Source organism: Narcine bancroftii, chromosome 1, assembly GCF_036971445.1.
Source record: "Narcine bancroftii isolate sNarBan1 chromosome 1, sNarBan1.hap1, whole genome shotgun sequence".
In the NCBI taxonomy this organism is placed as follows: domain Eukaryota; kingdom Metazoa; phylum Chordata; class Chondrichthyes; order Torpediniformes; family Narcinidae; genus Narcine; species Narcine bancroftii.
In genome coordinates this window covers 421,477,651-421,490,543 of record NC_091469.1, presented here as the reverse complement: position 1 = coordinate 421,490,543, position 12,893 = coordinate 421,477,651, and the positions used below count along the sequence as shown (strand labels likewise).

Genomic DNA, 12,893 nt, shown 5'->3' with positions numbered 1-12,893 from the left:
TATGCAAACGAGTTTCTGTGTTTATCATGTAAAGCTGAAGTTAGCTGTGAGCTCCCGAATCCTGTTTTCACGGTTCATTTTCTTGAGTTTCATTCTGCGATTTTGAAACCAGATTTTGACCTGTCTGTCAGTCAGGTGGACACTGCGGCTAATCTCTAGGCGACGCTCTCGAGTCAGGTACATGTTGAAAAGAAACTCTTTCTCCAGCTCCAGCGTCTGGTGTTTGGTGTAAGGACATCGTTTCTTCCTGCCACTCTTTGCAGTCAGCCAGTTAGCCCCATTTTCAGCTTTCACTTCTCCTGTTCAGTAAAAACGTCAGAAAGCAAAGAAACGAAAAATAAACCAGAGAGAGGAGGGGGTGGGGGGGGGGGGGTGGGAGAGGAAGCGATGATCAGAGAAAGAGAACGTCATCAAATTATTTTAAATAAGAAGTTATTTGTGATCAATCGGATGCACTTATCTATGTCCATGTCTTGTCTCAAAATGGGTATAATATCTAATATTCAAAATACATTATATATTTATTTTAATTTTTCACTTTTAATCTCGTGGTACCATGGCACTATTTTTCGTATCTATCAAATATTGGGTGCACATACATAAAAATGGAAAAATAACATATTTTGGGTTGTTTCATGACAGACAGATTTGTGATGTAGGAGGTTGCGTGATGTTACAGTGAACCATGGAGCATTTTAGGATTAAAACTAAATTCGTTTGCAAACTCTATTTTAATAGTTCTAGATACATTTTAAATGATTGTCAAAAATCTTAATGTACTTGAAGTGACACCATGACATTGATTTCATTTCATTCTACAAGAGTCTCATTCATTGTCTCTTTCAAGGTGCTTAAACTATTACCAACAAAGTTGTTTTTACACTGAAAGAAAAATGCTTTTACAATGATCGTAAAATACAATATTTTGTTCAGCATTAATAGGCGTATCTTTCCTTTGGCTTTCATTTACAACATTTACGTTATCAGCCCTATTTCTCGCCATGTAAAAAAAAATCCAGGAAGATTAAGCGAGGTTTCTCGTTCAAGCAAATACTTCCAAACGTAACAGATCGAAATTTATTCCTCTTTGCTTGAATGTTTAAGGTTTTTGCTTTTGCAATTCCTCACTTTTCTTTCACCTGGACTAACGTCTGTTTTATTCGGAAGTTCGTTAGAGTTACACCTAAAATGGTGGATGAGTACTTTTAACTTTCTATTGGGTTGCACACATGTATTAACTAGATGAATTTAAAATACAGTAAATTAAACTCTAGGCAGCCCTTAAAGCTACCTTTTTACAACTATTGTGATTTTTTTAAACTGAAACAATTTTGTGGTAATTCTCCATTAATAGGGCTCCAAACCTCCTAAAGCAAAGCACTGTGTTTTTTTATTTTGAAAAAAAAATTCTTATTTTTATTTCAATATTTTTCTGGAAAGACGCGCTAGATCATAAAACGCTCCTGGGTTCCTTTGGTTATTATTTATTGGCTGCCTTTTATTTACTTTGGACCCTGTCTGCAAATATGTCCTTCTTTGCGGTACATTTAATGAAAGGATTCGTGGTTTGTAACTATCTGACAAGTTTAGAATGTGAATACAATTGATTCTGGAGCGTGGGCTCATGCTATAAACTATAGTAGGCATTAATTTTTACAGCATAGCTCACGCCCAAAAATAAAAAGTTCACAAGGTCAAAATAAACCCCCCTTTGTTAGGCTTCTTGGCTGTACCTGCCACGTCTACCCCTTTCTGATTGCTAGCTCTGTAAATCGTCCACTGTCTTTAATGCACCTACCTTTCGTTTCTTTCCCAGGAGAGTTTTTCCTGCTTTCTGAAGGGACTGGAGAAGACTCTTCGTTTGCAGAAGAAGCCGGGGCTTCTGTCTCTTCTCTTTCCGAACCGCAGGTTAAATGGCTGGGGGATGTCCCTTCGCTTCCTTTTCTCCCCAACTCACTCGGGGTTGAAGCTGAAGAAGGGGGTGTTCCAAATCGGATCTGGGACTGAGGCACAAATGGAGAGGCCCCAACCTGGCCAGAGTTGTTATAAAGAGTCTGTTTAGATGTCGGATAAGCTTGGGACAGACGGAAATAGCCGGGCACAGGAACCCCGCCGCTGGTAGTAGTGTCACTATTGGAGCACGATTCTGATGTTAGCCTTGGAAACGTGGAAAGATCTGTTGCTGCAGCGCTTTTTGGACATTTCTCAGAATCATATAAGCAATATGCATTTTCTTCTTTGATATTCTGGGGAAAGGAACATGCTGCTACTTGCTGAGTTGCAGGTTGCTCCATGCGACAGGACCTGGGAGGATCTGACCAGACCTCCATCCCGCTCATATAGGGATGTGAAGTCAGGACCATACTCTGAGAGTTGTTCTCACTGCGTTTGCTCAGAGATGGGAAAAGTCCACAGTTTTGGATGCCGTATGATAGATCAGAGCCTGGCGGCAGGTATACGCTGCTGTTGGGGTAATAGGTCCCTTCCCCGCCACGGCCCACGCTGATCAGAGAATCTACTAGAAAGGAGTTTGCAGCCGGGCTGTCTGAGCATGACATTGTTGTGGGGTAATTTCGCGAAAGCAGAAGATATCCAGTTCAGGCTGACATTTCTTGTGCAAACACGTTGAATATGATTAGAGATACCTCCGCAGCACGACAGGCGGGACGAGCCAATCAAAAGACATAGCTGGACATCAGCCCCTCCTTCATGGCGGGGCTACGTCACCAGAACTGCAATAAGGTCACCATATGTATTCGGTAAACTGCAAAACCGTCTGAATGCATCTTTATTTACTCAGTTCTCCGTTATTGGAATCACGCCCTTCAAGAGAGGCACGAAGTGTAATTCAAAATTTCAGTTTCAGCAAAATTTGAAGCAACATAACTGTTTAGAAGTAGTAGTTAGTTACATATTATACTTTTCACCGTTCACATCTATTCGCAAACGCAATTGATAAAATTGAAGTTTGAGTTCTATATTTGCTGTACATAATCACGGGTTAAGATTCACAGATGGATGCACATGTAAAAAAAACCCAGAAGTAATCTTGACATTCACGGGTCTGATTGCAATTACCCACCGCCTTCTGCAACAGTTTTCCAGTCATCACTCTAATTCAGATCCACACTGTGTCTTTACTGATTGTTACTTCCACTTCCATTCCTTGGGGTGCAGCGTTCAAGAAGCACTCCTGAACTACAAATCCGTGATTGTATGCCTGCTCTGTTCTTTGTTGTTTAGTTTATTGCGTTAATGATATCTACTGGAGCTCTGTAGGTGAAGTGTAGAAGGTCGAAGACAACAAACCAATAAAACAACCATTTATTTTAATCCAGTCATCCATTTCTCCAGTATATTTTCGGTTGACTGAATTATGGCATTTTGGGGGAGAATTTCATACCAAGTCACAATTTAAAGAAATAGAAAACATTTGTTTCGAAATAATTTATCATGTGTTCTTCGACTGGTTTGGCCAGAGTACACAAAGTTTATCACATCTATAAAATCGACTTCATCATTTCGTCTTCAAAATAGAACACAGTGCTGTTAACCAAAATTTACAAGCTTCATAACTTTAACGCGATCAAGTTTAAAAACAACGCGCGAACCCGAAGCTTCCTCCAGAGTTTATCACTCCATCCCATTCAAAGGTAATCTAGAAATGAAGCAAGAGTGGGGGAAACCCCCATTTTTTTTCCGGAAGGAAACGAGGCCTTCGATTGGTGAGCACTTCCCTTCAATTTAAGGCGAAAGATAATAAAACACGAACTAAAGGTATTTTCTTTAAAAATGTAACCATAATATGTGCTTTCTCCCAAAGACGCACTCACAGATTCACTCAATTAGACAGAGAAAGAGATAGAGATAGAGACAGAGAAAGAAATAGATAGAGAGAGAGATAGAGAAAGAAAGAGACAGAAAGACAGACAGAGAGAGAGAGAGAAAGACAGACAGACAGACAGAGACAGAGACAGGGACAGAGAAATCATTTTTGGATCATCGCAAGGTAAGCATTTAACTGGATGTATTTGTGGCAGATGTGGTCAATATTTATCAACGTGGCTCTCAATAGGAAACAATTCTGCGTGTCTGTCATATTGTACTGTATCTATTCTGTTTGGTCACCTCTGCCAGCAATTGCAACGTAAATATAGTCTTCAGGTTAGGATGCAACATTCCATCTCTCACATAACTGTGTTTTGTTACGAGCCATCTTTAAACGGCACTCAAAATATTCACCCTGTCCCTGCCGCCCTACCCCCACCCTCTTCCCCACCGCCTCCACCTTCCCCATCTCTTTACTATTATTCCAGTTTTAGTTATTTTAACTTCTGGCGTTGGATTAAAGCTCAGAAAATGTTGCTAATCTAAAGCAGGCTATTTAAATATCGCTTCAGTTGAAGTCAGCGGGATATGAAGACCGGCTTTACACGCAACGTGTTTGCTAAGGGGCCGTCTCGAAGGATTCCTCATGCACGCTTGTTTTTAAGCACAAATGACTGTTTAGAATTATCACGGCCTTCCAGAAAACCTATAAAAACCGGAATGCTCTTTATCGAAATTTCGAAAATATTCCCGTTTGCAATCCCACAGTGCCCATGACACATATGATCATGGGAGAAGACAAAGATTTAATAGGGGAAAATAACAATTACCATCTCTGGCAGAGTTTCATATATAAAGGTTCAGGCTACTGTACACCATTGCTAACAAGCGACGTATTTATATGTTAGAGGCATGATATTTATCTGGTTCTCTTGGTAAATGTTTCATTGCTTCATAAATTGTTACCACATTTGGTATAATTTTATGGGTGTATTTTTGGAAAGCTTTAAACTTCTATAATCCAATTTCCCAGTAAAACTGTAAAAGGGATAGTGTTTAATTTCTCCAGTTTCCAAGATAATGTAGGCCTTTCTCTATGGATTGGAATGGGATGATGGCTGTGAATCTCCTGTGCCCATTTAAAAAGCACACACTAGGAAGGATTTGCGGAAAATAAGATTCCTTTCTAGCTTCTAAGGTATACGTGACTATTAATTACCATTGCTTAGAGTTAAGGAATGTCGTTGACTGTACCGAGGAAGTTGGGGAGATGAAATGCCTTTATCGAGTATTGCAGGAACTTGACTAGAAAAAATAGCTAGGGAAGTGAACATTTATGCAACATTTTTTGTTAAGCGATCGGTTTGACATAAAAAAGAATGAAGAAGACAATGTTCTTATCGCCAAATTATTTCAACCACAATTTCTACGTTTCTACATCAACGCGTAAGCAATAAACAGACACTGCAACAAATGAGGTAAATAATACGTTGTCCAGTCGGTGATAAAAGGTCGAACACAGATACCAGTCGAGCGAATAGTGGTTCTTCAGTAAATAAGCGATTTCAATGTCTAAACTGAGCAGGCCGTGCCAACACATAGCTCGGGCTCAGAGTTAGCCTAGATCGTGAACTTAGACTGAAGGCCAGACTGAATGTCTTTCACTCTGTTTTCCGGATAAAGATTCATTGGGTAAACTCATTATTTCATTAATTTCAGCTCTGACCGAGATTGCTTAGAATTAGCTTGGGTTTTATTTCAGTCGCAAAAACTAACTAACATTTTGTGAACTTTAAAAAAAATCCTCCTCATCCTTCAAGTGTATCGGCCATTGTATGTGCCCAGTGAAATCTTTTCGTACGGGGAGGAAAGCAAATATTTAACATTTACAGCTTCTGGTTTATCATATATCGCCTTTATTTTAAAATTAATAACAATTCTCCGTGATTCTCTCAGATTGCAGGAAAAGTCGAAGAGAAATAATTGCTTTATGTCTAGATATAAATCTGAAAAGAATGTCACTCTTTAACTGCTTACGTATTCAGTGGTTTAATAGGCAAGCCATCCCGAGACCCCAATACTATTGCTCAGCAAAACGTTTGGATAAAGATCTTTTGAAAATATATTGCATCTAATGTTAAAAGTGAAACCATGTGGTTAAAACAGAAGACTGAAATCCGCCGCATTAAAGGGTTTTTTTTTTACTTTTGATACGTTAAAAACCTAAAACACTGAAACAGAATCACAATTCTGTAATTTTAGAAAATCATGCAACAAGAATGTTGGATAGAGTTTACAATTAAAGTAGAAATTAATGTCTATAGATCGTAGAGGAGAAACTTGAAAATCAAGGATATCAAACCCCTTCCTCCACCCCACACCCCCAAATTTTATCTTCCACTCAATCTACAATTCTAACTATTCTGTGTCATTGTCTCCACGGCACTGTTGTAGGAACAGCAACATTTAGTTTGCAACAGTTTGTTGTAGAACGCTTTAAAAATTAAAATATTGCGCCTAAGGCTGCAATTTAAAGACCGTTTACATTCGCACTTCAATGAAGAAGAAACGGAAATGCGGCTGAAAAAAAAATTGTGTTGAACAAAAAGTTTGAATAAACGTTAGAATAGACGTATGGCCCTTTTATGGGTTGAAATGATAAAATATTAATAGAAGGATATCTAATTGCTCTCTTAAACAGACTTCCACAAACATGCTTCGAACAATTTAAAACAGAGACAAAAGACTTGAATTTTAACAGCGCCTTTCACAAGTTCGGGACGTCCCAAAGCGCTTTGCAGCCAATGAAGTACATTTTAATGTGCAGTCCCTGTTGTAACGTGAGAGACTCAATTCGTTTGTTCTATTTTAACCTGATTTCAGGGCACAAATTATATTGTTATGTAGAATGATGCACCGGTTTTTTTTTCTGTTCAATTAAAACTGAGAAAAGGCCATTGGATTACATGATTTCAAATGAATCAATCGACTTTGAACGTGAAAAATGAAAAATATTCCGCAAGGTAAATATTTTCACCAGTGAAATCATGATTTTTGTGTTTAAAGTGATTATAGGAATGCATACTTCAAGTTAGGGCTAATCAATTATTTCTGCTGACAAACCGGTTCAATGTAAAAAGCAGTCTAAAAATTCAAAAGATGTTCAGACAGGGTGGAGATCTTTTAAATCTATGATATGGACCGAATAGGGTAAACAGTTTATTGAGTCGTATTGTGAATTGAGATATGATTTTTATGTATAAAATGAAGTCCTAAGTAACTTTAATATTAATTTTCTTTTGGAGATTACAGGTAATATTTAAATTGTGCAGAAAGCACGCATGCAAAATACATGCAAATAAATACAGGTCTACGAAAATTCATATTATTCTATGTGGCACCAATATCAATGACATTTTGATTATATTTTGTTCAAATAAATGTATAGATTGCTTGTATTTGAAATTACGTTTATGTTAATGGTATAATTTGTAATGATCTGCCTAACGGATTATGAATTTATTAACCACAGTTCTTAGCACATGACTGAAAAGTTTTTTTTTACACGCTGGCAAAGCGCTCGCTCGCTTTGTAACAAAAAATAGCGGCAATTCAGTTGCACAGGCCACGGTGAAGGTGACGCAGCGGGGGTCGGGCCACAAACCAAAAGGGTCTATATGATGCGCAACATTGAGAATAAAGAATTAGCGTAAAATGTACAAATAAAACAAATTTCTCACGACAGTGCCAGCTCTGCATAGAAAGTTTCATTCAATTACTTGATACCTCCAAACAAATGAAAAATTCGTGGTACAGTATTAATATTTAATTTAAAGCCATTCCATGACTTCGGTATGCAGCAAAATACACTGTAATGTCTTCGACTACTCAGTGTCCACTTGCCAGTTCTCTTTAAGGTACACATCCATGTCCCAGACCAAACTGCTAACTTTATAACGGTATCTTTTCAAATAAAGAACTAACTGTTAGCAGCTCAATCACATTTTACCAATCACCATCGCAGAAATAAATTCGCTTTTATACAGATGTATTTAATGCATATTCGCATAGAAGCGCATTGGCAACATGGCGAAAGTTCAAATGCAAATCGTTATTTATAAAATGCTTCAAACACGTGAAACGTGTTGCATTTAAACATTTTAAAAGGTATAAAGAGGCGTTTTTTAAAGGACAAGCGCAAATTCGGTTGGCCAGATTTTTTTTTCTCTTCAGAGAAGTTGTGAAGTTGGAGGTCGAACTAATCTTTGTTCTTCAGCTTATCCTGATTTTATTATTATCATCCTTCACTATTCTTCATTTTCACACCGAAATCTTTATTCCTCTCGATGTTTATTTTTCGTGCTTCACTCGAAATTCACGTATTAAGCAAATTACTGGCCATTTAATAAAATGGTTAATTCATAAAAGTTCGGCATTTTAGTAATTGAAAACGAGAATGCACTATTTTCTGAAGCAAAAAAATTTGATTGACCCAGCAAGAGAAAAGAGCAGTTTTTGAAATTGTTGCTATTTTTAGGATTTGGCTTTTAACAAATAGGCTACCGTTGACATTTTGCGTGAAGCATTACAGCAAGCACCAAGATTTAAATTGCTCTTGAAAACTAATATCTATTTTCGTTGTTTTATTAGGTTCTAGTGATTACATTTATTTAGTACTGCAATACGGTGTACACTTTGTACTGCAACCAGAATTAATGACCATTGTACTGTGATGCAAATGCTAATTCTAGACCCAGAGGGCGCTGTGGCCCAAGTTTGCCTCAGTATCCAAATGATATGTTTCAAATTTTGAAGTTGTACTGATCCTTAAGAGCAATGCATTTCATTACATTGTTGATAACAAGTTATTAAGTAACATGAAAGTAATACTTGGAATTTCCCATTTTTGTTACCGTCTTAATAATAATAATGAAAAGGTGCACCTTATAGTGTAGTTTGGCAAACATTATTATTCAATAATAGAAAATGGGTAATTTTTGCAATTTAACTGAAGAATTCCATCGCCAATAATAAATGAATATTGCCGTTTTAACGAAACTCTTTACTAGCTTAGTCGCATAAAGTTACATATATACAGGCAAACATCTAATGAACGAAACAACATATCCGTGTACACCACAACAGTTTAAAGCAATGAGATTCGGCACAAACACCACGTTTACATATGGTTTAACCAAACTAGTTTTATGGGGCATCGTTACTGACTGCAACGCTATACAAGGCAAATTTAGTCTCAATGTTCTCTCAGGAAACGATCAGCAAGTAAGAATGAAATTTACTTCAAATGCCCATTTAATCGTAGTTGGTTTTTTAAAAATCCGAATAAGATGGATTTTCGCAAATTTTGCATTATTTTCACTCAGTTTTAAATTGGAATGTTAAAACATGAAATAGTCAATGGATATATCAGCAAATAAGAGAAATAATAAACAAAAATAAATAAATACATTTCTCCGTTAATTGTTAGAAATAAGTATTGTCGTGTGAGAAAGGCATAATCGAATATACTGGAAAAATATGCAGCCAATGTTTCACAATGTTTGTCATAATTTTTAAATGTACAATTATTTGGAAAAAAACACACACTGTCCCGCTGGAACTTGTAAATGCTAAAGTGACAAATATAGAAATCTATCCGAGATACAACATTCGGTTGAAATGTTATCATTCAATCAACATTTAACGAACAGATAAAACTACGATATTAGATTTTTAGGTTCAATGAACACTTGAACATTTCTAAAAGATAAATATTTGTAAATTCTTTGGTTTAAGAAAATAAATAGATAACGGACCAGATCAGGGAATAGACAAAAATGCTCTGAATCTTAAATGTCAAGCCAAAGATCAGCGGTTGAACATTTCACCCTTGTTAAGATTTTGAATAATACGCAGGGATAGATTTCTAACTATCGCAATATGTCCTGGTGGTTGGGGAATCAAATCAAGTTGAGCAGGGTTGATCAATTCAAGATAACATCTCTTGTTGTCTGATGATACTGTTTTATTGATCAATCATGCAATATCATGCAAAACCGGAGGAAAAGATTTCAAAAAGCAACATGAGAAACGCAGTTCCAGAAATAAACCTTTTCCTTCCGAACCACCAAATCCAAACATGTGCGCTTAGCATCGTTATGGTTGGGAAACATCCTTGGAGGCTTGTTCAATAAGCAAGTTTATTGTGCTTTCGAACCCATTTTCAAAAGTCATTTAAAGTCTGCTGGGTTCAAAATTAATACCATGCGTTTTCCTTTACCCAGATGCAAAAAGAGCAGCTTTCGAAAGAACTTTCAATCCACCCGAGTTCAAATTTCACATCAATTGCACTGTATGCTTTCCAATTGTTATTGATAATTGTGTTGTAAAAATTATAATTTGAAGAACTCAGCGTATCTTCATGGAACCGAATCACCTACCTTGCATTTACAAATAAAAGGGGGTTTGTTTTGCAGCTCTTTTGGGCTCTGAGTGGGTTTTGAATTTAATTTGTCAAACAGCGAGGAGCTATTTTTAATATGGCTTAAAACAAAAGTCACATACCTCTCTTTACGTTGTACTTTGCAACAACGACAAATTTTTAATAATTATTTTTGCTGCCAACAGCGGCTTTGACATTGGTCTCAATGGCGCCACCATGTGGACTGAGAGTCCAATTGGAAGAATTCGTTGTCATAGCTCCCTGGTGTCGTAATGCAGAAACAGTGAACGAACGCAAACCATATCAAGACTAGGAGAACACCTAAACTCGAAACAATTGTTTATGTTCACCGCTCTTGGAATTTTGGATTCACTGCGGTTATATTAAAAAAAAACATAGCTACAATAAAAAAAAGACTTTATGACTTGTCCCGCTGTTCGTAACCACAGCAACAGAGACTATCCCATGTCATTTGCCTTGAATGCCACAGCCCCTTAATAATATGCTACCACACTTGGCGCAACTCCCTCTTCTCCAGATTTAAAAGCTAAGCCTATTCTTTAATCATCGCGAGTATCCTTCTTTATCAAAACATCCTTAAGCTCAACATCAAACTTCCAAGTTACTAGTACATGTCTCGCTGGTATCTCTGCCAAGGCAGTTGATCAATCTCTTCTCATTTGTTTTAGTCCCCCGTCACCTCCGGCGGGAGTCTGACCAGAAAATGGAAGCTTCAGGGCTGATTATCCCTTCACCCCCAAGGTTAGAGGTGACGTCCACGGCGCAACAGAAGTTCAAAGCCAGGAAACAAGCAGGAAAACAGAATGAAAAGCAGCAAAATGATACTGTAGTACAACTGTAACGCATTGCAAACGCTCCTAATGTAGCATACATCCAAACGAACGCAGTCGAATATTGGCCAAACCAAGAGGTTAGATTAGCGAGCCTTCCACCACGACCATTTCAGGGCTGTTGGGTTTTTTTTTTGGCAGAATAAGATTTAAATCAATACATTGGTGAAATTGTGTCGAATGTTGTCTGTGTGAGCACATGACTTTCAGTGTAACATGATATAACTTGTGCCAAGGGAAAGCTGACTGAAATTGCATTGTCTGAAATTTGATTGAATGTCTTGTGTTTCTGGAAACAAATGAAAGAAAAACGTACCAATGTATGTAGACGAACGTGGAATGTTATCCAGCTTTAATTGTTGTTTAATACGTACATGAAACGAACAATAATACAATACTTTGCAGGTGTTTTAGTTTTCGGGTTAAATACCCAACAAAGTTCGCCCTCAAGAAAACCACTTTAATCGCTTTTTCTACGATAAACCAATTGTGCGCTCTCTGAACGTGGACATGCAATTTTACCCCACGTTAGTCAAATTGATAAATATAAATTATATACAAATGTTAAGCAAATGTCGATGTCCCATTTAATTAAACAACGTCTGATTAAGATTTTGCTGTGAAAAGAATCGATATTCTTTTTCAAAATCTAAAGGTTCAATGTAAAAAAAAACCTACCACTTCCGTGGTAGATAATCCAGCCTTTTACACATTTTAGTGTTTTGCAAAATAAACTAGAGTTACTAAAAATAAACTTAACGGCGAGAGTCTACCGTTGTCATCTGTCATTTTATGGGGAATGAACAAGAAAATAAGCTATTTTAATGATGTTAATAACGGAAGCCACAATGAAACGGTTAAATTGAATTGATAACATAAACAAATATGGTTTTTAGGGCTGGTTTATGTTGGCAGACAACGTGTGGGCGATTTTTGTACAATACGGCCTATAGGTATGTCGACCTACAAAAAGTTTATACGGTGAATGTACAGGAAATGTTACCATTGTGCAATAAAACACTTATGTGTTAATGAAAATACTTTTCTGTCTTTGGTTCACACGGATAAAGATGGCTTCAACATCGTAAATACTGCAGACTTTGGAGGGATTCGTGAAAATAATAGATGCATGAGCAGCAGCTTTAAAATCCAATTCTTATACACATTCATATTGTACCGAAAGAGCGTTATATTTACAATACTTTGTGCTCAAGTATGCCATCACGGGTAGCATCTCTTCCCTTTGAAAAGTTAAAATAAAAACCGCATTCGAAAATTACTAAGCACAATATGTCAAATACAAATAAACACACACGGATTTCTTCAACGAGCATAAAATAGCCGGTTTTCGAATATCTTATTGTTCCAAGCTATGTATTAAATGGTACGGTGTTTATATATCAAGGCCAACAGCTAAAATATACAGATTTTTACACGTTAAACAGAATTTAACCACACTTGCTTATTTTAATGAATAATATAAATTTGACACTCATTAAAAACTGTGTTTCTTTTTGCTATTAATTCCAAATTGGAGATTTGCATGCATATTCTCATTTGGGATAATTATATGGGTGGGGGATGGGACGTATTGATGGTTATTTATGGAAATAAACGTGGATCTATTGTCGAGATGGAAGTTATCATCTGTCTTTTATATGGACAAGTCTGGACTGCTAAGCAGCGACAAGCAGGTATTATTTGTAGAATTGCTGCGCTATGTTTGCTCCTTCGAAAGGCTCAGTTCCGAAGGAATGAGACTGCTTTCAACT

The 12,893-nt window shown here is 37.0% G+C and overlaps 1 protein-coding gene across 1 annotated transcript; it reads right to left on the bottom strand.

The window, feature by feature from the left end:
* Positions 1 to 24: 24 nt before the first annotated feature.
* On the bottom strand, positions 25 to 2,627 carry hoxa10b (homeobox A10b). Its single transcript, XM_069916323.1, has 2 exons — positions 1,799 to 2,627; positions 25 to 299 (listed from the first exon to the last, which is right to left on the bottom strand). The coding sequence occupies exons 1-2, from the start codon at positions 2,556 to 2,558 to the stop codon at positions 25 to 27; spliced, it is 1,035 nt and encodes a 344-aa protein (XP_069772424.1). The 5' UTR covers positions 2,559 to 2,627.
* Between the last annotated feature and the right edge of the window lie 10,266 nt (positions 2,628 to 12,893).

Excerpts from the sequence above, each read along its gene's own strand:
- hoxa10b (XM_069916323.1), bottom strand. The coding sequence starts at position 2,558 with ATGTCATGCTCAGACAGCCCGGCTGCAAACTCCTTTCTAGTAGATTCT. Across the intron at positions 300-1,798 it reads TCCTGGGAAAGAAACGAAAG|GAGAAGTGAAAGCTGAAAAT; the intron begins GTAGGTGCATTA and ends TTTACTGAACAG.